Below are 27,247 nucleotides of genomic sequence, written 5' to 3'. Positions count from 1 at the left end.
TTAGTGTCTTAGATTTGAAGGAATCACATCAGCATACACCAGCTCTCTCTTCATGTGAACCGCATCAACTGTTGTGTATGTGTGTTCGGCAAAGCAATATAAAACCCGCCTCATGCCCAGAATTGGCAGAAGTTGCACTTATGTTATGAGTATGAAGTCGTGGAGATCAGACCTCATAACAATTCTGTATCGTGTTGTTCTTGAAACTTTAGCACTCGCTGTACAGATATAGTTTAACAAGTAAAGCAGATAGTAGACCAATAACATATTATTCTCATGTAAACCACGATGAACTACTAGGTGGAAAGCTAAAGCAACAACTAAGTGTCGTGTGCAGAAGTTGCAAAAAAGGGAAAATGGCGTTTAAACCGGTAATGAGCCCATGCTAACTTAACACGGTGTAAAGATATCCAGGACCTAGATGACACCTCCTCATGATCCGGAAACGAACTGAATAAGATAATAGAAGTGCCATCTCATGAGAGCAGATTGCAAGTTTATATGTGGACGGTCCGCAAGGTAAAGCATTAAAAACTAGGAAAATTTAATGCTAAAGAAAAATAAAACAGCCAAGTACTTTATCGAGTCTTAAGCCAATAGGCAAGGTAAATAATAAAAACTTGACAAATAAGTCAATGAATTGTCAATGAAATGCTAGTACTCAGCATATCAAACATGAAAAAGGTCTATGACATAACTGTGTATGCAAAATAAGCTGCAACAGCCTCCAATAGGAAGTCACCGTCTTCATCCGAAAACAGTTCAGCCATCCAATTTAAAAGCGGAAAAGAACATACGTGCTCTCCCAGCACCGGATCCTCTATCACCATCAGAGGACAGCTCGGTGGGTTTTCAAGAAAGCTCTGTTCCAAGAAAGACTGTGCTGCCGCCAGTAAATTCCAGGGACCAAGTAGTCCATGCATCAATGCCACAGCCATAATCCTTTCGCCAGGACAAACCAACTCGTGAGTAATGATAGGAGTCATCAGCTGATTAAAGTCGACGTCAGGAGAAACCGGTCCGCAGAGACACAAATCAATGGCCCAATCGAAATCACAGGTCAGGCAGTGAAATACAGGCTGGACACAGGTGAAGTAGGAGAATCGAAAAGATAATCCATATGCCGTGCTTAATATCGCCAACGGCATTGTGCCATAATATTCTAGCATGCGATTGCGGAACAGTGTCAGCAGCTGCAGGGTGGGAGGTTGCATAGGAGGGACATCCATATTTAAAAATGTAAAAAAGCACAAGAGCGTCCGCTGGTAATGCAAGTAAAAATGCCAATCCACGAACCAGAGTGCAGAAAATAGAATGAAAGGAAGCAGGGATGACTCCAAAGATTTTCTCAAATGAAGTCACGAGACCACTGGTAACAACTTTAAAAAAGTGCGCCAGGGACTTTGTGGAGGATGCGTTAAAGATAGTCGGAAACATGTTGCTGAAATTGAAAGGCAAATCTTAATTGAAAAGGGTGTGCACCTCTGTACGGGTGTTCGCTATGTGAAGTACGAAAGTTTCACGGGCCGAACTCAAGGCCACCTCTCTCTGAGACAAACGAGCTCTTATTCTTGCTATGCCGTTGAAAAGTGTCCCATGGTTGGTATTTGTGGCCAGATTGAAAACTCCCTATGTTCATGTGTGGGAGGAAATAGAACATTTCTGCAGCAAATAACCCGTTCACTTACTGTTACGATAAAAGGAATACTTTTAATTAACTCAGAACAATCTTCATTATTGAGCATCAAATAACTACCATTTTCCAACAACTTGAACGTGGGGATGATAGCAGGAACTGGCGTGCCTTGCAACACGCAAGCCATATTTGGTCGGTGTTTGTTGCATGAACCGTGTAACTGTATGTGCCTACACATTAGTGAATGATCTGGCGTCTCAGTGCATTCCTCTCCATTCAGATAAACTTCTTGATCATCTTTGAAACATCTGTATGTGTATGGAAGCGACCAGACCTCATGAAGAAAAGCACTACCTAAAGGTTCATAACGACCTATTGGTATATATTTCATACAATTTGAAAACTTATATAAAGCAAAAGGCAGCGTTATTAAACCGTGGATAAGGCATGTTGCCAAAAAACCCGCAATCCTCTGCTGATGATGTCACTGAGCATGTCATGAATGATGTAATATGTGACATCATCAGCAGTGGATTACGGGTAATAGTATCTCTAGTTTACTCCCCTATAGCTGTCTTTCTTTTAACATAAGTGTCTGTTTCCTTCCCTTATACTTACTGTTTTTGGTTCGCTTCCGGTTCGCGTACCGGCGAGCGAACTGGGAAGCGAACTAAGAGAAATAGAGGTTGGCACAGTTCCAAATATTGTACCAATTTTTTAATAACGGGGAGGTAGTTCTGAAAAGAACTTTTTTTTTTTTTTCTGAACATTTTTTTACTGTTTTTGAATTTTTCGGAACAGTTTTATATTTTTTGGGGTTTTTCTTGGAGGGGGCAATGAAAACGATTCATTGTAAAGGGCTCAACAGGAGCAACAAAACAAAAAAAAGAAGTATTTATTATTTTGGGCGTTTCGGACAAACTTGCATATGATAGTCAATAGCTCTGTTGATCAGAGTGATGCTTTTTTCTCCGTAGGAAATGAATCCATCGCAAAATGCGCAGATGTGTTTTACATCACCAAATCTCATTTGTATATTTGGCACCATCTCCCTGCCCTCTGGTCCCGTTACTTCCGGTACAACAGATCTTCTGGCCATAATAGGGAGATTATCTAGGTCGTTCCGAAACTGTGCAGCACTGTAGTTGTTAGGATGCCACCTAGTCATATGGCGATGCATTGTGTAGTTTCCGAAACTGTATTTTTTGTCGGTCCCTCTGGACAGTCTATCTTGACATATAAGGCAAGTTACGTATCTTGCATTTACTTTTTTCTGACCTTTGGGAATTTTAAAAAATTGCCAAATGAAGTTTTCTTTCCGGTGAGACGTCCTGGGCTGCTCAGGCAAAAACTGCCTCTCTTCGTGCTCGTCCTCCTGTTCCTCTTCTTCTTCTTCTTGTTGAATTATAACTTGAGCAGGTGGTCCACTCCTCCTTGGATGTGGTGGAGGTGGTGGGGAAGCACCAGCTGAAGCTACTAAAGAAGCCATTGCTCAGTGATCACAAAGGGTCTTTCTCTCACAATGATGAAAGTCAGAGTGAGGAAAGAAGGAGGGATTTTCATCATTTGGGAAAAACAAGAGTTCTCAACCAATCAAAAGTGTTCATTTTAGATTATATGACCTAGTCTTACATCATTAGGAAACCAAAAGTGAAATGAACCAATGAAAAGTGTTATTACCAAGTCACATGACTTGCTGTGTTTACGTTAAGCGCTTTGCAGGGCCTCCCGGTTTGCTTCCAGAAACCTGCGCTTTGCGACTCGCTTCGCGTACCAGTTCGCTAACGTAGTACGTCATATGACGTATCACGCGACAACGTGAAACGTCATGCGGACGGGAGGCGTCACGATGTTGTTTTGTAACGCGGCACTTGCGGTAAAGAAACGTTTACCGGCTCGCGGTCTATTTCGCGGCATCAAGGTCAGCTAACGGGAAGCTTCCCGATTTGCGAAGCGGGAACGAAGAAAAAAAAATATTTAAAAAAAAAATTATTCATAAACATATAAAATATATTTTTGGATTTAAAGAAGAATACATTTTACAGCTACAGATATTAGCTGTTAAAAAACCAATGAAATTCACAGAAAAAACCATAGGTTATGGACCATATATAGTTAGGAATTAGCATTTACAAAACCTTGAAAATTCACTGAAAAAACCATAGGTTATAGACCATATATAGTTAGGAATTAGCATTTACAAAACCTTGAAAATTCACTGAAAAAAACATAGGTTATAGACCATATATAGTTAGGAATTAGCATTTAAAAAACCTTATTTTACTCACACAAAACCATTGAAATTCCATATATAGTTAGTTGCACTAACTATATATCGCGCACCCGCAATCCACTGCTGATCATGTCACATATTACATCATTCATGACATGGTCAGTGACATCACTGATGACATCACTGATGACATCTCAAATGACATCACTGATGACATCACTGATGACATCTCATTTGACATCATTCTTGTGCTAATACGATAAACCTCTTCAGACTCTAATATAACCTTAGATACACTCAGTGTATACAGACACTCACACACTGCCACTCATCCATGGAGTTACTCACACACCCAGTCAGTCATGCAAAGAAACAATCTCACCTCCATTTCTTCAACTATACAGTTAAACACACCTTACTTATTGAAACATATACTAACACATATTTACTCTCTTATACAATCCCTGATACAAGTTCACAATGATCGATACAACCACTCACTCATTCAGTGGCTCTCATGCACAGTTATTTATATATGCCAACTCTCACATGTACTGTGTTTTACATATGTACTTACTATGACATGTAGCATTGAGATATCCATTCACTCATCAATACACTCATGCACACAGTCAACTGCCCATGTAGCTGTTTCCACATGCACTCTTGAACTCATACACCTAGTGAATAAACTGCTCACACATCTATGCATAGAGTCACCCACCTTCCAGCCACCCCCACACAAACTCAACCTCCCATAGAAATACTTGGGCAACCAATTAATAACACATATAGCCTCTCGTATAGCTAATGATCAACACATGCAGCAGTTTACAGAACAACAGACATAATGATGCACAAATTAAGACAGTTTAGTCACTAACCCATGCATTCAGTGAGACACATTTAATCACTCACTCATACAGTCAGTCATGCACCTACTAAATCCTTCATCCAGACACTTATACATCCACTCAAGACATATTTTAACTTTACAGAAAAATACAGTCACTGGATGTTGTCATCAGTGATGTCATCAGTGATGTCATTTGAGATGTCATCAGTGATGTCATCAGTGATGTCACTGACCATGTCATGAATGATGTAATATGTGACATGATCAGCAGTGGATTGCGGGTGCGCGATATATAGTTAGTGCAACTAACTATATATGGAATTTCAATGGTTTTGTGTGAGTAAAATAAGGTTTTTTAAATGCTAATTCCTAACTATATATGGTCTATAACCTATGGTTTTTTCAGTGAATATATATATATATATATATACATATATGTTATACAGTGACTGTTACCACTGTGTAGTTTTAGTTAGGACCTGGTCACCATAGGTGAGTAGGTACGTAAGACCGTTTTTTGGTGTGCTAATACCTATGGCGTCATCTGACTAATCTTCACGAAACTCTCAAAAAAAGGTCATCAACCCCAGCTTCTTCTGGGAAATTTCTGTGAAGTGAGGAGGAGAAAAAAGGGGGGTCTAAAAAGCAATTCTTCAATGCGATGTTCCATTGGAAAATTGAACTGGAATGCCATGAAAATGGCTGAACGAAATTACACAAAATGTTGGTCCAGAAAGCATGCTTCTTTGATTTGGCATAAATCCCTTCAGTAGTTTTTGAGAAATTAAAGTTAAAAAAACTTGTATATCTGGATGATTAGGTTTGCAGGAGGAAAGCATAAGCTCAGCTATCATGCTATTTGAAATAATAGAGTAATCCGAATGACGGATGGGACATTTTTTCCATCAACTGCCTCCCTCCTGCAGGAGTGAATGAATCATTCCAACTCCTACTGTGCTCTGATTGGCTGTCTGCAACCTGAAGAGAAAATTTGCAATCACCATTTCAGGACATGGGGACTTGGTCCCAGTGCCCTGTAAATCTTTTTAAAAAGAGGTTTATGTAATCAGTGTAGGGGTACCTTGATCCCCTGGACTTTGTGTGGGGGATCCCAGAGGGACCCCCTGGGCCAAATAAAAAAAAAATTAAATGAGGGGGGAAGGGCCAGAGTGTCCGCATTGGATTACAACAAACAGGCAAAAGCCATGTGCTGTGGGGGTTGGACTCCTGTTGGGGGTTGGACGAAGGACCTAGCCACACAGAGGTTAGCTGGCCGCAGAGGTTGGATGCAGGCCACATGCCATGTCCAGTGACCTACCCCATGTAGCTGAAGGCCATGCATGGCGGGAAGTTGGCCTTACATATGTCAAGAATTTTTTTATTTTTGTTTAAAAAGCCTAGAAATTCACTGGAAAAACAAAGGTTAACGTGATGTTATAGTTGGGTATGTAATAATATCTTACTTTGATAAAGAAAAAAACTCAGAAATTCACTGAAAAATCAAAGTTTATAGTGAGGTTATAGTTAGGTGTAATGCTGGTTTAAACATAACAATTTAAGCTAAAAAATAACACTGCAATTCAAAATGTACAGTTATTTCAAATAAGTGTAACTTGTGCCCTTGCCATGACCCTGGTTATGACCTCACATATTACTACATTCCTGGCATGTTCTATGACATCATTGATAACCTTACTGATGACAACTGAACTGACATCATTGACGACAACACTGTGCATGGCGGGGGCATGAATTATATATATATATATTCACTGAAAAAACCATAGGTTATAGAGCCCAAATATCACCCAGATGTAGCCCAAGAATAGCCCAATGACAGAATGTCCCAGAGTGTTCTAAAGAACAACTAGACCGCCAACAGTCTTACTTATGACAAAAGTATGGCACAGCAGAAGCCATCTTGATTGGAATGAAGTGGTAAGTCTGAAAACATTTAATTTAAAAAGGAAAAAAATGAGGGGGTTCATTTTGCCATAGAAAGTATGATTAGCAGCAGACTTCCCTGGTGGGCAGTAGCTTTACTACAGTGATCTAATGAGCAACTAGAGTGCTAACATTCAGAATTTATGGCAAATGTGTGACACATCTGAATGCCTTCTTGATGGAACCAAAGTAAACAAGCATTGAAAATGAAATAGATCTCGCCCTCATTTAAGTTAAAGCCATTCTGTTTGTAACGAGGTGGCTTTTTAGCTTTGCTTTTATTAGTGTTTTTAAAACTTTCATGTAAATAACATGCATATGTATGCATATATTGCAGTACAAATTGCCCTTGAGCAGCGGGAGGGCACTCGACAGCGTTCTCACATTATCAGCCTCGCTGCAGCTCGCTTCTCTGCGCCCTGTAATAGTTGTACAAAGCCGACGCGTTTCGAGGCATTGCGCCTCTTCTTCTTGGGTAGACAAAGCAAACACTGTGAGGCTCACCATTCACTTTCTTTTATTTCATATCATCACACTTAGTAGTGGGCGTGGCAACAACGACCCGCCGGGATTTCTGGGACTTGTAGTCATCATGGTGAGTATCATTCACATCCTTTAGTAGGTACAGTGCTTGAAAGTCAAATGTAGTCCGTGTATGCATATATGTATATGTATGCATGCATTTATATTTGCATTTATATAGATATGAAGATTATATATGTTTATATATGTATGTATATATATATACACATACATAAATGCATATGCATATATATGCATATATATATGTGTATATGTGTGCGTGTAGAGAGAGGTAGAGAGGTAGAGGTGTAGAGGTAGAGAGGTAGAGGTAGAGAGGTAGAGATAGAGAGGTAGAGACTAGTAGAGAGAGAAGTTGAGAGAGGTAGAGAGGTAGAGAGAAGAGAGTGAGTAATAGAGTAGAGAGTGAGTAGTAGAGAGTAGTAGAGAGCAGTAGAGAGAGTAGCAGAGTAGCAGAGAGTGAGTAGTAGAGAGTATTAGAGTGAATAGTAGAGTGAGTAGTAGAGAGTAGTAGAGAGTGAGTAGTAGAGAGTAGTAGAGAGTAAGTAGTAGAGTGAGTGGTAGAGAGCAGTAGAGAGTGAGTAGTAGAGAGTAGTAAAGAGTGAGTAGTAGAGAGTAGTAGAGAGTGAGTAGCAGAGAGAGAGAATAGTAGAGAGTAGTAGAGAGTGAGTAGTAGAGTGAGTAGTAGAGAGTAGTAGAGAGAGAGTAGTAGAGAGTGAGTAGTAGAGAGTGAGTAGTAGAGAGTAGAGAGAGAGTAGTAGAGAGTGCGTAGTAGAGAGTAGTAGAGAGTGAGAAGTAGAGAGTGAGTAGTAGAGAGTAGTAAAGAGTGAGTAGTAGAGAGAGAGTAGTAGAGAGAGAGTAGTAGAGAGTGAGTAGTAGAGAGTAGAGAGTAGTAGAGAGTGAGTAGTAGAGTAGTAGATAGTGAGTAGTAGGGAGTGAGTAGTAGAGAGAGAGTAGCAGAGAGTAGTAGAGTAGTAGAGAATGAGTAGTAGGGAGTGAGTATTAGAGAGTAGTGGAGTAGTAGAGAGTAAGTAGTAGAGAGTAGTGGAGAATATTCCAAAGTGTGGCACAGCACCACTTGCACAATAAGTCCAATCAAATCATATCACTTAGAGTCTTTATTGAAACACTGGATCTTGGTGTATATTTAAATGCTTTTATTTTCCTTAAGTTTATGTACCACAGCCAGCTGACGCGTTTCGTTCTGTACAACAGAACTTCTTCAGGGCGTTCTTATTTCCTTCAAGTTATGTCGGTATCCTGTTGTCATATAACTAGATATTTCTTCCAAATGTTAGACGAGACGTAAGTACATTCTTATTCAAAGTGACTAGGTATCAATTTTACCCACACAATTCGGGCAGACTTGAGTAATTTATAGCATCCTCAAAGTCAGTCTTTCAAAAATTCCAAAGTATAGGACATGATAATCCAAATCCAAATGTTTCTCAAGAAAAGTCATTTTCAATCGTTCAATTTTCAAACTATATAGGAGCAATTTCAATGGCTTTGTATGAGTGAAATGTCCAGCTAACTATAACACCCCTAAAACTTATAGTTTTTTGAGTGAATTTTAAAGATTTTTTAAATGCTAATTCCTAACTATATAAGGCCTGAAACCTATGGTTTTTTCAGTGAATATATATATATATAATGACAAAATAAAAGAAGCGATTTGACAAGCCTGACTCCGGACGATCATTGTTGTTTGCGCGCTGGGAAAACAGGCAGAGGCGCTGCCGTTTTTCAAGTCGGAGAGTAATATATGTATATATATATATATATATATATATATATATATATATATATATATATATATATATATATATATATATATATATATGAGTACATCGGAATTCGTAGTTCTGCTGATTTTATAGGAATATTTTAAAGATCCAAAACTCCACACTTAGAAGAATTTCCAAATGTTAGCCTATGGAAGAAAATTCAAGTTACTGGTAAGTACGGTTAGAATTACTTTTCATGATCAGTACTGGGCTCAAAGATGCAGCACTGAGGTCTCTTCTGATAACAAGTGAGTAAATCGGAATTCGTAGTTCGGCTACTTAGAAACTTTTCTGGTGAAAACCACACAATGGTTTCCTATGGAAGGAAATACAAGTTACTGGTAAGTACGGTTAGAATTACTTTTCAGAATCAGTACTGGGCTCAAAGAAGCAGCACTGAGGTCTCTCCTGATAACAGTTGAATAAATCGGAATTCGTAGTTCGCCTGATTTTAGAGGCATATTTTTAATTTCCAAAAGTCCACACTTAGAAGAATTTCCAAGTGAAAGCAGTCAATGTTAGCCTACGGAAGGAATTTCAAGTAACTGGTAAGTACGGTTAAAATTACTTTTCAGGATCAATACGGGGCTCAAAGTTGCAGCACTGAGGTCACTCCTGATAAGAGGTGAGTAAATTGGAATTCGTAGTTCGGCTGATTTTAGAGGAATATTTGTACGTTTCAAAAATCGACACTTAGAAATTTTCAGGTGAAAACCACACAATGGATTCCTATGGAAGGAAATACATGTTACTGGTATGTATGGTTAGAATTACTTTTCAGGATCAGTACTGGGCTCAAAGAAGCATCACTTAGGTCTCTCCTGATAACAGTTGAGTAAATTGGGATTCGTAGTTCGGCTGATTTTAGAGGAATATTTGCACAATGGTGAAGGAAGGGGGCCGGGCCTGAGGTGACATGTGTGCAAACACGCCCTGTGGCGCGTTTTAAGTTGGGGAATTAATTACTCTTCGATCCTGAGGTCCCCTGGAGGCCAACTAGTCCACCAGGTACCTCCAGTATGCACCAGGGAGCTGCGTTGCAGAGAGGTGTTCAGAGGCCACGCCCCTCTGTACAACACTCTGCAACGCAGCTCCGTGGCGCTTACTGGAGGTACCTAGTGGGCTAGTTGGCCCCCATGGGGACCTCAGGATTGAAGAGGAATTAATTCCCCAACTTAAAACGCGCCGCAGGGCTTGTTTGCACACATATCATCTCAGGCCCCGCCCCCCACATTCACCACTGTGCAAACGCGCCCCATGGCGCGTTTTAAGTTGGGGGATTAAGTCCTTTTGAAGCCTGAGGGTCCCTGGTGTCCAACTAGCCCACCAGGTACCTCCAGTAAGCGCCACGGAGCTGCATTGCAGAGTATTATATATATATAATAATGATGGATTTTGACATTAATAGCCCTTCGATTACATCATGCTCGTACAAACATTTTCGACAGGGATAAGCCCCTACTCACGCATTTTTTCACTGCCGCCATAAACTCGAGGCTTCACTGATGCTATTGCTGGAAAGTTACAGATTTGACATGCGCTGATAGGCTTTAAAGAAAGCACATCTTTTTTCCATGTCCATAGCAACATACCTAACATTGCTAAGCCTCACATACACATAAATCCCGGAAATAGATACAATTTAATTGTGGTAAAATACACAGGAGGTTAACAAATCAGGAGAGCAAAACAAATTTAATTTATAAAGAATTATTTACGCATTACTGTTATAATTTGCAACACATGAATTTCCAAATGTATGTTTTTTTGCCCTCCATGTCTATGATTGTGTCACATGTCAGTTTTGTCGCTTTTCTAAGAACCAATGGGTTACAATGTACCACTATAAATATGTCTTAGTCACTTGGTGAAACCAGTTGTAGTGAGCAAGGCGAAACGCGTCTGGTCGTCTTTCTTGCTAATAAAGACCCTTGATTACGAATCCCACGGAGTCGGTGCCTGCTTTTTGAAAGATTTGATTGGGTATATATATATATATATATATATATATATATATATATATATATATATCTCATATATATCAATGATCCAAGTGCAAGTCATTTGCAAAGCCAGTACAGACTTCAAAATTTGCTGGTGCTAAAAATAATTTTTATTTTGTTTGTGCTGCCCATGATGCGTTTCGGCCACATCCTTTGACCTTGATCACATGACCACACTACGTTGATACAGGGTTTATTAGGTGACACATTAACCATGTGACAAGTGACGACATCAGTAGCCATGGAAGAGATACTATAGGACATATATAATCTATTGTACAGCTATTTCAAGATTAAATTTGCTAGTAATAGATAATAATACATCAGTGCTGCATTAAATCTAAAATGCTGATAAAGCTATAAATACATGTGCAGAACTCAATTGATTGAACCTATTGTAATAAAAGAAGGATAAAACCAATACACATATCAAGACAGTGTATAGAAACAGATAGTATATTCATCGAATGTACAAATACATCAATATAGTGTTATTTGGACAACCAGTGTGCAAATAACAGTAGCCAAATTCATGTTAATTGGGTTCATATTGCACATGAACTTAACTACAGTACAATGATATTAATCCATGTTAAAGTGCCACTAGTGCAAAAAAAGTGCTTCCGTAACAACATTATGTACTAAAGTGATTACATAGTGTGTTACCAAGCCTCTCACACATGTGGAGTCCAAAAATCAGAACTTCTAAAAATAAAATAAAATAAATACAGCAGCTATAGAGGATATATACATATATATGTAAACCTTAGTTGGACTAAGAAGAGGGATTGTCGACTGATAAAGCCATATTGTGTCATTATATGTGGGTCAATGCTACATACTGATAAAAGATACAGGATACCACTCAGGATACTAATATTCACCACATCGTAGCCAGCAGCAATAGTGGACCATAAACACATAATTGCATTCTTATAGTTAGTTATACAGCTCCTCACCAATATTCAAACCCAAAGGGGACTTAGTGTTTAATTCTAAAATATATTTGGAATCCAATTGCCGGAGCATTTTTTCATGATTACCCCCGCTTTTGTTCGTCAGTACAGCATCGATTCCAAAGTATTGAAGGCAACTCAAATTGTTGTTCTGTGCAGATTTGAAATGCCTCGCTACTGGGTATGTCGGGTCCGAATGGACAATTGCACGTAGAAGCTGCAAAATTGTAATATATACTTGTTTTGATCAAATCATTTCGCATAGAATAAGCTTTACGAAATGTGAAAATGGGTCTTGCAGGGGGCACTTGTCTAAGGGTAGCATCAGTGAGGATAATGGGCCATTGCTGATTCACTATTGCCCTGATGTTTTTAGCCTACTTACTGAAGGTGGTAATCAGTCTAATTTGTGACTTTTTTTCCCCGCATGCTGGTATCCACTAGTGTTTCTACCACCTCTATCTCCCTGTTGGGGTTTAATAACATGCTCTTATCCTTGCTATTGGCTTTCTTTATAGCAATGTTCAATTTCCTACGACTATATCCTCATTCAATAAACGTAATTTTAGCTTCTTGTTGGTAATGTTCAAGATCCCTTTCTGTTCTACAAGCCCTATGTATACAGAGAATTTTCCATATGGAATGCTCGTGATGGTGTGTTGGGGATGAAAGCTATTTGCGTGCAATAATGAATTTCCAGCAGTTGGTTTTCTGAACAAACACGTTTCAATTTTGCCTTGTTCTATATACAACATAATATCAAGAAAGTTGGTAGTTTTGTCATCGATATGCACTGTGAACTGCAAATTCAGACAGTTGACATTAATTTTCTTAACAAATTGTTTTGCCTGTACTGCTGTCCATCTCCATATAACAAAAACATAATCGATGTAACGCCACCCTTGCACCACATGTAACATCCAGTCACTTGCATGTTCCACCCTGAGGTCATGCTCCTCTCACCAGCCGACATTTAAACATGCATAGCTGGGGGAGAAGCTTGCCCCCATGGCTACACCTCTGAGCTGTTGAAAGATGATGCTATCAAACATAAATACATTATTATGTAAACACCGATGTATCATATTGAGGAGCATTTGATTGTGGCTGTACATTTCAGTTGGTCTTTTATCAAGGTAATACTCAACAGCTTGAAGTCCATCAGCATGTGCAATACTGGTGTATAGGGCAGTAATGTCCATGGTTAAAAATATAAAATCACTGGACCATGTTTGTTCACTTAGTTTGTGTAAAAACTCAGTGGTATCACGAATATAGGTAGGGAGGTTAGTTACAAATTCTTGCACAAAATAGTCAATATATCTGGATGTATTTTCAAGCAGGCTCTTTTTGGCGGATATAAGAGGTCTTCCTGGCCCTAGTGACAAATTTTTGTGCATTTTTGGGATAAAATATATAGGAGGCATAGTGGGGAAATCATTTAAAAACGCAAATTCATCTTTAGAAATCACGCCATCCCTTTTCCAAAGCGTCAAATCATCTTTGTAGTTATATATACATATATATATATATATATATATATATATATATATATATATATATATATTTTTTTTTTACTTAAATCTTGATCAGGAAGGCAAATCAAAAAAACAGGGCAAGGTGCTTGATATAAGTGTTGAATTTACATTTGTGGTTGCAGGTGGTGGACACCAACACCTCTGTTTGGGAATCGGGGCTTTTTATCATCACACTTTGACCCAGAAAAAGAGTAACAGAAAAGGGAGAAAGAAGGAGAAAAAGAAAGATAGGAAAACAGTGACAAGAAAAAACAGCGATCAAAAAGAACCAGCAAGAGTGAGATTAAGAGAAAAAATGTTTATAGTGATAGAAAAAAGAAGTTTGAGGTGAAATCAAGATGAATCAATCTTGGTATTCGGCAAACCCTGCATCTGGCAGTGGAGCAGCCATCTCCTAAAAAGAATTGCAGCCAATGCACTTTTTTTTAAATTTTAACAAATTAAACTCTGCTTCATATATACATTAAAAACGCCAGGGCAGCAAGAATATAACTATTTTGCTTCCTTGATTGTCATTAGTAATAATCAGAACTGAAATCAGAGCTAATCATTAAGAAGGACACACAATCAGAACCAATTCAAAAATTATGTGATTGCTGCTTTCCAAATACAGTTTCAAAAATAGTTCTACCGTACTAAACAACTGTACATAGCTCTGAAAAAAATCAGTATATTAATTTAGCAAGCATTAGGCAAAAATCTCAATCAAAGAAAATACAGAGTACGGTGAAAAAACATTTGATTGGTGTGTCTGCCATCTATTTGTGTTCCACAGTACTTCTTTGAGGTTTTTTGTATTTTGCTTCAGTGTCACGTACAAGACTGCCATTTATCAACATATTTGAGTTTCTGCACCTATGCTCCATAGAAATTATTTAAGAAAAACACATATTTTTGCACATGCATGTGCGTATACATATTGATTGCCTACATTTTCCCTTCTGTTTCTAGGGCTACGGCTACTCACAGGGGCCAAGTCATTTTCAAGGATGCATTAGCACAGCAGTTGTGTGAACATGGAGGTAAAGTACGAGCTATTTTAAACTTCTGTCTTGCTGCATCTGTTTTTACCTTAGCATAATCGCGCCTTGAGTATGCCAGACATTTTGTTTGTCAAATGTTATTGCTCGACTTGTAGTGAAGACTGCTATTTGCTTTTGTTGTTCATGTGTGTTAGTGGTTTCAAATTGGTAGCTTGCGAAAACAGAGGTTGAAAAACAGAGAGTGCAAATAGACAAAATCCAAAACTAAGGCTGGTGAAATATCTCAACACAAAAATGTCAGCATGTGCATAAATCCAGTGTTGGGCATCTCTTCTGGAATATGCCAGGACTTCAGTTATAATAGTAAATTAATCCAGTCCTAGTTTAGAAGGGAAGTAAGTTGAGTTCAATTGGAGAAGTAGTATCTTAACAAGTAAATAAGATTGAAGTTTTGGCAGCCTGTATTTTTGAGACTGTTATCACACGGAATCACGAGAGTCTAACTGAAAAATGTGACAAACGTGTGACATCCTCTAGAAATTAATGTATTGAAATTGAAAATAGCAACGAACAGTTACTTAACTAATAATGATTATGTAAGGCACACATCTGAATAGTTTTCATCAAGTAAGTTGATACAAATAAATTGTGATGGTTACCAACAATATCTGCAGAAAGTTAAACACAATTCATTTCTAGTAATGTAAATTGAAACCAGATACATTTGCCATTAAATACCTGTTGAAATGCTATCCAGGGTCGGAGGTCATCCTTAACCTTAATGTTATCTCACCATTCAGGACACCATTGTGATATTTTTATCTTCATATCTTCAGTGTTTCCCTGCTGTACTAATCCTATGGCACTATGCATTACACTGTTGGTATAGAGAATAGTTCCCTGCCTGGCTGTGGAGATCATACCTAAGCGCATAGCTGAAGCTGTCATTTTTTCAACCCCCTTCTAAACAGACAAGACGTAGTTTGGGACAATAGGATTTGTTGTTCATTTGGAATAGCAATCCTGTTATTTCTACATCAAGGGGCATGACCAGTTGTGTTTGTCTGAGAACAAACACAGCCTGATGCCAGCCAGTGAAAGCTAAATCCTTCACAGGAGCCTCCTGTGAGCCTTCCCTAAGGTTGAATGCTAGGGTGATGCTCATCTTGATCTTGATCGCCTGTATGAAGTCCTCTGTGAAGTATAGTCTGATAACTGGATTTTACAAGATCTGATTATCAATATTATCTTATTTTGAAAGCAATGATCGGACTAGCACAGAATAAATCAGCAAAAAGACAAACAGTCATGGTGACAAATGTGTCACTATGATTATCATACGAAAATATATATTTAGACTTTGTAATTAGTGCTGGAAAGAAAGTGCATATGGTACAGACATTTCCAGTATTTCTACTCATCTAAAACGTCACGCTTTCTGTGAATGAAATAGAAGAGTCTGGCAGGCCCAATGTTGGAATGCAAAAAGTCTGAAAACACAAATGATAAAAGAGTAAAGATTAAAGAGACAAACAAAGAAAATAGTAAAGTCTAAAAAGAAATGGTCATAGTGTTTGCAACATCCCTGGAATAACTTCTAAACTAAACAATGAACATAGGGAGACCCATTGTTGAACATTTCTAAACAGATTTTTAACATTGATATTAACTAAATATATGTGGTTTCCATAAGCTTGATCACAGCAACATAATGATACTTTTGCAAACCAGACTAATATGCTAGAAATATGCATTTGACAGAATCACAGTTATTCACTGGTTGCATATTGAACAACACACGTTTTCGAACAGATATGAAAAGGTCTCTGTGTTAAATAACACAGCATTTACAACACTTGCACTCAAAACGGACAGTGGAGTCAGCTGGAACAGTATTTACGAGTGTAAAGTTTTTTTAAAAAGTAACTTTTCACACATAGGTGGACGTCTCCACCACCGGGGAGGATATCTCCTTATGGTACAGTATAGGGAAAAATAATTGTTGTCATTTTTTATTTAAAATGAAAATGTAAATTAACTTAAACTAATTATTATTAGCGTACAACTAAAACATGTTGTAGCACATTAATTCACTGAATTAAATATTAACTAAATAAAATATAGGTAAATGTATAACTATTATGATTTAAAATAACTTTAAAAAATCTCACCCTCTCCATAATTTTTATGTTGAATTATTATTTACAAAATTGTATTCAAGCTTATTTAACCACATTTTAATTAATTGTAGTTTGTTATTAAAAGTTGGATGAAATTACTTTATTACTCAAATTAAAATGTTGATGTATTTAATTGCTAAAATAATATTAAATTGATTTTAACTTTTAAAATTGGAATACACATGTATTTATGTGTGACATTTAAACATTGTAATAATGTCTCCTTTTAAGATAATTTCCTCTAGGGTGTCATTTTAAGTCCCTGACTTCTTTATTTTATAGGGGAGTATGTTGCAGTGCTTCCCAGTGTGGTGTGTCAAAATTAGATGCAAAAGTAGATAGAAGTCCTTACGCATGCTAAGAGCCAAAGCACTGAATGAAAGGCTTGCTTTGTGGATATGGCTTCCAAAGCAACATCACCTGACTTGTCACATGATTCGTCAAGAGAGACACAATTATCCATAAAGATTACACAGGAAATAGTGGCCTTCTTTAGCACCCACAATAGCCAATAGAATCAGTCAAAGATAAACCCTCTGTAACAGGAACATTATATGCAAGCCTAGGATGGCACTGCTTCTTCATAGGGGCTAAATCAAATGAGGAAATTATCTCATTAATAAGAACTTAAGCAGAAAAGATCCTAAATTCTCCTTTAATACATCCAAATATAAAATTGATAAGTTTCTGTACGGGAAACAATACATTACAAATCAGTAAGACACACTGATAGTGAGGTTTGTTTGCCTATTTAGTTCCTGTCGCAAGAACTAGAGATATGTAACTGCATTCTTTGTGTCACTGAGATTTATCCCTGTAAATCACAGGCTCTACTAACGTTTGGGCAATTCCCTCAAGTGTGGAACCCCTAGCAGCACCCACCGCAATAAGACTATGCCCAGAAGCATCCTCTCTATCCATTGCTTTAGATAATATTAGGTACCTGCTGCCTGGTGAGTTGTTGTTCCGCCATTGCCTGGGAATCAGTTGATCTATAGAGCTGATTAATCTCTACCTTGAGCTCACCTGATGACCAAATTATTTGTTTCTCGCACCATATGTGGTTTGCTCAGCTCTCAAAGTGCAACCTGTAAAGGCATTATAGCTAGTGTGGCTGTGCTGTTAGTGTTTATTGACTCACTAAAGTACATTTTTTTGCTGAAATGATACATTTCACCACTTTTACTTAGTACCTGCACAATCATTTCCATCTATTCCTGTTGGGCGTCAGTTGTCAAATTTATGAATCCACTCCACAGAGAGTGGAAGACTAAAATTCAGCAAACAGAAGGCAGCTGAAATATACCTAATATTTTCTGACAGTTGCATAGTTGCCTGGAGCTACTGAGATAAATGTGATTGCTGGCAAAAGGAATGCGACCAGTTTTTGAGTCTGGCTTGAAAGAGCTGCTGTCTGGTGACCTATTGTTATCAATTCTTTAAAATGTATGTAGGATGGGCTTTGGCTCTGCCCCCTTACCTAATGCTTTTGGTTATTTGGTGAATCATTTTGCCTCCTATGAAGTCCTTTCATTACAGTGCATGTGGGACTATTTTTTTATCTCAAAGAAACACAGAATTATCCCAAATTAAATTCTTTGTGAATGTTTGAAGCAATAATTTTTTGTGTTGTTTTTCACTGCTGCATTTTTAAAAAAATGTTTTAGTCAAGACTTCCACCCGCTGGAGTGTTCCAAATACATTGATAAATTAGCATATGCAAAGTCAATAGGGATGGCTTTAATATATCAACACAAGCATGCATAAAGGTGTTTGCATATTTACGCATGTTGGTTTTGGCAATGTTTGGTCTATCCAGCCACAAGCATTTAACTATGCATTCCTATTGAGCATCTGCACAACGGAGAGGTGGGATTAGTTCAGAGGTATAATGGCTGATTTTGTAGAAGCATCATAGGAGCACCAGAAAAAGACATGCTCATTATAATTATTCTGGGTGACACAAAAAGTGGAGGATTTTCTGAATTTACTAGGGCCAGATGAGATTGGAGACGTGTTAGTCTGTTTTGGGATCTAGGCAGTCTTCTTCTGAATTGAATGAAAGTTTTTTGGTCAGAAAACAGCAACTGACATTTTTCCGTAGTAATGCTGGGCTCCCCGAATGAAGGCACATGGCAGTTGCAGAAACCAAGAATGGGTTGGCATTGTAATACGATAGTGTCTGTGGTGCCAGTACAAAATACAAAGGCTGCTCAAGTGGGAGGAAAAGGCCTCTACCCTGTGTGTAAACTAAAACACAGATGATTATGTGAGAGTGGGGTAGCACTAAGCTAGGCGATTTCCACACCCACTAGTGCACCAAGGGTAGCACCTATAATGTCAGTGCAATGATGCCAAGAGTCAGCATTTGAAATTGTGTGCTCCATACATTGTTCAGCATATCGGAAACGGATCACTGACACAATATCGACGGTAAAAATATCGACCTACAAAAAAATCGACGTTGGAACATCGTAGACAATAATATTGACAGCCTATCTACAACATGGTAAGTACAAAAATATCGAAACCAAAATATAGAGGTTAAAAATATCGTAATTAAAAATATCGTTTTCTTAAATAAAAAAAGTGTAAAATAAAGTAAATAATAGTTATAAACCAAATAAACATAGTTAAAAATATGTAATAATGTTTAAAATATATAAATAATACATATACAATAATATAACATTATTTAAACATATACATAAAAATTATAATATATACTTGCTTAATAATAAGTTTTAATAATTATTTTAATAACTTATGAATTATTAAAAAGTATTATAAATTACAAATACATCTACACACATAAAACAATAACATAAATAAAAAGTAAATAATTCTATTTAATAAATTAAAAAAATTAAATATATACTTTCAATATTTTTAAAATTAATAATATACTATATTAGCAAAAATAATAATAAAAATATTACATAGCTAAAAAAATAAAACTACTATTCAAAGTTTTAAAAAAACTTAAGTAATGATAACATTGGATAGCGTAACACTTAAAATTACTATTCCAACTCCAGAGGGGGCAACAGTAGGGAAAGCGTTGGATAGCGTAGGGGTTGAAATTACTATTCCAACTCCAGATGGGGCAACAGTAGGGATAGCGTTGGATAGCGTAGGGGTAAAAATTACTATTCCAACTCCAGAGGGGGCAACAGTAGGGAAAGCGTTGGATAGCGTAGGGGTTAAAATTACTATTCCAACTCCAAAGGGTGCAACAGTAGGGAAAACGTTGGATAGCGTAGGGTTAAAAATTAATATTCCAACTCCAGAGGGTGCTACAGTAGGGAAAGCGTTGGATAGCGTAGGGGTAAAAATTAATATTCCAACTCCAGAGAGGGTAACAGTAGGGAAAGCGTTGGATAGCGTAGGGGTATAAATTACTATTCCAACTCCAGAGGGTGCAACATAAGGGAAAATGTTGGATAGCGTGGGGGTAAAACTTACTATTCCAGCTCCAGAGGGTGCTACAGTAGGGAAAGCGTTGGATAGCATAGGGGTTAGAACTACTATTCCAACTCCAGAGAGGGCAACAGTACGGAAAGCGTTGGATAGCGTAGGGGTAAAAATTACTATTCGATCCCCAGAGGGGGCAACAGTAGGGAAAGCGTTGGATAGCCTAGGGGTAAAAATTAATATTCCAACTCCAGAGGGGGCAACAGTAGGGAAAGCGTTGGATAGCGTAGGGGTTGAAATTAATATTCCAACTCCAGAGGGTGCAACAGTAGGGAAAGCGTTGGATAGCCAAGGGGTAAAAATTAATATTCTAACTCCAGAGAGGGCAACAGTAGTGAAAGCGTTGGATAGTGTAGGGGTATAAATTACTAATCCAACTCTAGAGGGTGCAAAAGTAGGAAACATGTTGGATAGCTTGGGGGTAAATATTACTATTCCAGCTCCAGAGGGTGCTACAGTAGGGAAAGCGTTGGATAGCGTAGGGGTTAGAATTACTATTCCAACTCCAGAGAGTACAACAATAGGGATAGCCTAGGGGTAAAAATGACTATTCCAACTCCAGAGGGGGCAACAGTAGGGAAAGCGTTGGATAGCGTAGGGGTAAAAGTTAATATTCCAACTCCAGCGGGTGCAACAGTAGGGAAAGCGCTGGATAGCGTAGGGGTAAAAATTACTATTCCAACTCCAGAGGGTGCAACAGTAGGGAAAGCATTGGATAGCGTAGTGGTAAAAATTACTATTCCAACTCCAGAGGGTGCAATAGTAGGGAAAGTGTTGGATAGCGTAGGGGTAAAAATTAATAAAAAATTAAAAACTTATAAATAATTTTGGTATTTAAAATAATAAATAATTACATTTTTTAATAACTTTACATCGTTTACAAATACCCATTAATAATTATTAAAAACATAATTAAAATCGAATAATTAACAATAAATGAAAAATAAATCAACAATAAATACCGATAAGTATTAATTATTAAATATTAGTCACCCAATAATAAATATGTAACAATAAAATATTTTTCATTACAAAAAAAATATTAATTATTTAAAATTAATTCACAATTAAAAAATATTAAACAATACAATTATTTTTCATACCAAATAATACTTTTTATGAAACATTGATTACCAATTAATTAAAAATATTTTCCAATTAATACAAATTATTTACCAATTAAGAATAGTAATTGCCAATTAACAACATTATTTACCAATTAAAAAAATAATTACCAATTAAAAAAATTGTTTGCCAATTAAAAACATTAATTACCAATTAAAAAAATTATTGCCAATTAATAATTAATTAAAAAGAAAGTAATTATCCATACCAATAAATAAAAATAAATCATTAATTAATTACAATTGAATTACTTCTCACCCAATTCCCCTATAAACCAACAACTCGCTACAGAAATAAACACAAAAATAAATTAAAATTAATTTATAATTCCTAAAAATTAATAATTAATTTAGTATATTTAAATTACTTCCCACCCTATTCCCCTATAAACCCACAACTCGCTCTGGTACTAAAACATAAAATTTACCTAAAAATTACATTATTAATATATAAAAATAATACACATATAATTTTAAACAAGTAAAATACTTAACAAAAAAAATATTACACATACATAATGAAATACATAACAATAATACAAATATCGATATTATTAACTTCGATATTACTTACATAGATATAAAAAAAATCGATATTACTTACCTTAGGGTCGATCTTCTGTCCAACCATATTCTTGACTTCGATATTCTGTACCTTAGATATTTCCAACTCTATATTGTTGTAGGTCGATATTTCATACTCGATGTTTAGACTGTGCACCATCGGAAACCTTGCTGAATATGTCGGTGTAGGGATATCAATAGACAGTCCATGCTTTCTATGTAATGGGTGAACATTGGTTAGTATGTGTTTGCTGTGTTGGAAAAAGTTGTTTTTAGGATTTTTATGAGTTGAGCTCAGTAGAAGGTTGGAGTGTAGGCACACGGGGTCTAGCATAGGTGCCTGCCCAGCTATTAAGTTTTCTAATTAGTGGGTCCATTATGTTAGTATCAGCATAGTTCCTGTTCACCTGATAGCACTAATGAATGTCTAAATTTGACAATGTCACCCTCAGATTTATGCCTAGGTGTTATAATCAGGAGGGTAGTAGGAATGTTCAGTACCTCAGCTGGGTGGACCACTGGTTGATCGAGTTCAAAGTTTGCACTACCTTTCCCACTATGATGAAGGAGGACTCCACACTGAGGTGCCTTCGTTGTAGGGGTCGGAACAAACTCACAGCCGTTAAATGGGAGACCGCCCTGGCTACAGCCTATGCAGGGAGGCACATCCCATTTCCTCCCACAGCAGATGGTTTCCACAAATTGATCACTAAGTCCCTTGACACTGCTGCCCCCTACAAAAACAGCATCATCAGAAGAGATAAACCATCGGCCCCATGGTTCTCAAAAGAGCTCACATACCTTAGGAGGGACTGCCACAGACAAGAAAGTAGATGTTGCGCTGCCCCTTGTCCAAGGGAAGAGGTTAAGCAGAAATATCTGCTGAAAAAATACAAGCATGCCATCTTGCAACCCAAATCCCTTTTTCTTACCGAAAAGATTCTTTCAGCAGACAATTCTTCTAGTATGCTATTTAAGGTAATTAAGGAGATCTCTGAACCACCAGGGACACAGTTGCTGGCCCCCTCCCAAGATTTCTGTGACAGAGTAGCCACTTACTTCCAGGACAAAGTCCTCACGGTCTTTCAGGAGTTCAGCCCTATGGAAGCTGTAGAATCTAATGTTGAGGGGTCGCCCAGGATGGCGAGGAGCATTTCCTTACCTCCTTCCCGCTCATCACAGTTCAGCAAACTAAAGATCTCTCAATGGGCCTTAAATCCGGAGCACCGTCAGATCCCTGCAGGCCCTTGATACTTAAACTCGTCCCTGACCCTGTATCAAACTTCCTGTTTAGGGTGTTTAATAATATTCTCCTATTCGGTAGCTATCCGGCTACCTGGAAGGAAGCTTTCATTTCACCACTCCTCAAAAACCCTTCTGCCCGCCCCAGCACAAATCTTGGGGAATTCCATCAACACTGAGCTGATGAATCATGTTGAATCACAGGAGATCTTAGACCATTCTCGAAATGGGTTCTCTGCCAGCCACAGCACCGAGTCTGCCCTTATTGTAGCCACTGATCATATTTGTATGCAGGTGGATCGGCGGTGCTGATTATGCTCGATCTGTGGGCGGAATTCAACACCATCTCCCCGGCACGCATGGTTCAACGTCTGCAGGAAGTGGGAGTTATGGGAAAGGCCCTGCAGCTTCTCCACTCCTTCATGTCTGGGAGAACGGACATCGTCAGCTGCGGGGGCTTTAGAGCCAGGGCCTTCAGTATTCCCTGTGGGGTTCCCCAAGGTACCTCTCTGAGGCCCACCCTCTTTAACATTTATGTGACCCCTCTGGCCGAGTTTGTGAGATCATTTGGGTTTTAGGTGATTTCCTATGCAGACGACACGCAAATCATTGTTTCCATCTTGAATGATTTGCAACTGGCCGCAGAGAAATGTAACAAATGCATGGCAAGCATTATCTGCTGGATGAGGGGTAATTCCCTAAAAATCAATGCCGATAAGACAGAGATACTGGTACTTGATGCTCAAAATTCCATCTGGTCAAATGATGCCTGATGGCCTGCAGACTGTAGTCCCCTTCCTATTCGGGTTAGGACAGCAAAAATCTAGGGGTCACTTTCAACGGGGTTCAGATCTTTGATGCCCAGGTCAGTCATACTGTCAGCACCTGTTTATATATCCTAAAAACCCTTACAAAGGTGTTTCCGTACATTCCGTCCGAACTGCATCGGCCCACCATCATTGCACTGGTCACCTCCAGGCTTGACTACTGCAATGCTATGTATCTCAACATTAATTCAACTTCTCTGAACAAGCTTCAGGTTGTTCAGAACGCTGCAGCGAGGCTAATCCTTAACAGTCCGAAGCATCAATCAGCCAGGGAGGGGATTTGTGCCTTGAACTGGCTCTCTATTAAGAAACGCATCTCTTTCATGGTCCTTAACGTTATATATAAGGCTTTGCACAGGAAGGGCTCACTGCAGCTGAAATCCATGTTCCAATGGTACATCCCAGAAAGGACTCTGAGATCCTCCTCCCAGAAAAAACTGATCTCTCCAAGATATTTGAGGGCCAGATGGAGCGGTCGCTGCTTTTCAGTAGCAGCCGCCAAACTCTTCTACCATTTCCGAAGTGGAATCTCTCTCGGTTTTCCGAAAATTGCAGAAAACATGACTCTTCTCATCATAGATGACTGATTCGTCCCTCCTTTCTCTCCTCCATCTGCTCAGCGCCTTGACACCCTGGGGTATAAGTGCGCATTATAAATGTTATCCTATCCTAATGATTACCATGCTGATCTGGATAACAAAAATACCATTATGATGCAGGGTTGTAACTGGCATTATTTATAGGATAGACAATTCCTTCATTCTTCAGGAGGGTGATTGTGTTGCTCTCTTTACTATGATTAATTTCATATTACACTTGCTAGTCCTGCTATAATAGGGCCAACCTCCTATTAATAATTATATTGTAAGAAATTGGATTTTTGATTGAGGAGGGTGAAAACTCTTCTAAAGTGAGAACCACAACCTGGGTCATGGTGAACCACAAAAGTCACAAAATGAACCTGTGCCTAACCCTCTGGTATCTTGGCAAAAAAAGCAGTTAGGCTTAACTTAGAGGTGCTGTGTTAAGTATTCATGCAGCACACAAACAGTAGTAAAGTGAAAACACAACACAAGAGATATCCTTCACCAATTTAAAAAATATAGAAAAATGTAATAAATAAAATTAGACCAAAACATCAAAAATCAAATCAGTAGAACCAGAGATGTGCAATGAAAAATGTTTAAAAATAGCGCCAAGAAGAAGACAGCACTAGATGTGGGCATCTGGTTGCGCTAGAATGGTACAAAGTCCCAAATTCAGAACGACTAAGATGTAGTGCAGGCCGGGCACAGGGACCAGGTTAGTCCTGCTGAAAAAGTTACTGTCTCAAAATCCGGTTCACAAGAGTCCAAATGTTCAGGATTTCACAGGTGGAGCAATGCCAGGCAAGGGTTCAGGACCTGGGGAGGCACTTACTGAGGATCCCAAACGTACAGAGGTCAGCATGGCTCAGACAGGTCTAGTTGCAGCAGGTCAGCTGGGCAGTTTCAGGGATACCTCTGGAGTTGTGTGCCTGTAGCTCAGAACAGGAGGTCAGCCTACTGACCTGTGGAGGTTAGCCTAGGATGAAGGAAGCAAGTCCAGTTTCCTTCTCAGAGAGAAGGACAGGCCTCAAACAGCAGGGCAGTCCTCTGGTAGCAGCAGGACAGTTGTCTGAGGAACAAGGCAGGGTTCAAGCAGCAGGACAGTCCTCTGGGTAACAAGGCAGTCCTGTAATTCTCACAGGTTGAGGGTTGTACTGATGAGTGGCTCAGGAGGTCCAGTATTTATACCTGGTGCTACCCTTTGAGGTGGGGTAAACTTCTAGTGCCTCTCCACATCTGGAAAGTTCCTTCCTTCCCCTTTCTTGCCCTGCCCAGAGTCCTAGAGGTATAGGGCAACAATAGTTTGGTGTCATGTTCCTTTGTGAGTTTGCTGGAGGCAGCCCTTTGAAATGTGAGGCAGACAACAGCTTCACCCTTCCCACCCTGGCAGGATGGCCATATCCCTTCTACACCCAGATCCCATTGTTCACTATCTGGGTCCATTAGGAATTCTTGGCGGAGTAGCAATTAACAGGCTCAGGCAGCTGGAAACCCCTAGAAGGACACAAGAACGTTTAGGGCAGGAAATTGTCAACTTTCTAAAAGTAGGATTTTAAAAATTGTAATCTAAAATCTGATTTTACCATTAAAGAAGATTTTTAAATTACAAACCATTTGAGTCCAAACATGACATTTCTACCTATTCCCAATCAAAGGTTAGCATGTATTTAATGTACTAAGGTAACTCAATGTTATCCTATGGAAGAGGTAGGCCTCTCAGTAGTGAAAAACACATTTAGAAGTTTTTCCATCCCAGGACATGTAAAATCTACAACCAAAGTTCATGTCCTGTAATTGCAATGCACCCTGCCCTATGAGCCATTTAAGGCCTAACAAAGGGTCGACATATATATTAAAAAGGGAGGTTTGGGCCTGGTAATTGGTTTAGTTTGCCAGGTCGAATTGGCAGTTTAAATCTGCATGCATGCTGCAATGGCAGGCCTGAGATTCTTTTAAAAGGGTTACTTAAGGGGGTGCAAAATAATTGATGCAGACCCACCAGCAGCCACGGCCCGTGGAGGGAGTTACAGTGGGGCAGGGAGGCGGGGAGGGGGAGGGGCAGGGTGGAGGGTGCTAAAAACCGGCATATGGATAATTGCAGGTAAGTAAACAATTTAATTAATAAAACGAATTTGGTAGTGCGCCTTGCATCGCAAAATGCGATGCAGTGCGCGCTACGACATTTGTTTTATTAATTAAATTGTTTACTTACCTGCAATTATCCATATGCCGGTTTTTAGCACCCTCCGCCACGCCCCTCCCCCTCTCCGCCTCCCTGCCTCACCGTAACTCCCTCCACGGGCCGTGGCTGCCCACCAGTAGCATTTAATTTACAGGCCATGGGTACATGTAGTACTACTTTACTAGGAACTTATAAGCAAATTAAATGTGCTAATTGAGTGTAAGTCAATGTTACCATGTTTGAAGAAAATAACACATTAGTAGTGGGGTAAAGTGCACAGAGACCTAATGCCAATAAAAACGAATTTCAGCAAGCAAGAAGGGAGAAGGCCAATAGTTTGGGGGAAGACCACAACTAGGCTGTCAGCAAAATGTATAATGAGCATACCATTTGAATAGTGTCATGCTTTCCTCAACCCCTCACTTGAAACTATTTCTATTAGATAAAAATAGTCACAGCCATTTCACCACAAGCTTACATGTAGTCATTTTCTTAAGGACCTGTAATATAAATAAACCTTTCTTTCAGGTCCTGCATGGTTGATCAATTAGGTAGAGACCCCAAATCATTCCGATTTGCCCTGTCCCAACA

At 38.6% G+C, this 27,247-nt stretch overlaps 1 protein-coding gene across 1 annotated transcript in view; it reads left to right on the top strand.

Moving 5' to 3' along the window:
- Positions 1-27,247, top strand: part of RELN (reelin) — a 1,711,021-nt gene that overhangs the window by 503,226 nt on the left and 1,180,548 nt on the right. Inside the window, exon 4 of the mRNA XM_078679027.1 lies at positions 14,445-14,515. Coding sequence (XP_078535153.1) covers positions 14,445-14,515 — 71 coding nt within the window. The remainder of the gene's footprint in view (positions 1-14,444; positions 14,516-27,247) is intronic.

The sequence above is a fragment of the Lissotriton helveticus genome, chromosome 1_1 (assembly GCF_964261635.1).
Source record: "Lissotriton helveticus chromosome 1_1, aLisHel1.1, whole genome shotgun sequence".
In the NCBI taxonomy this organism is placed as follows: Eukaryota; Metazoa; Chordata; class Amphibia; order Caudata; family Salamandridae; genus Lissotriton; species Lissotriton helveticus.
This window is presented reverse-complemented; position numbering and strand designations above follow the sequence as displayed.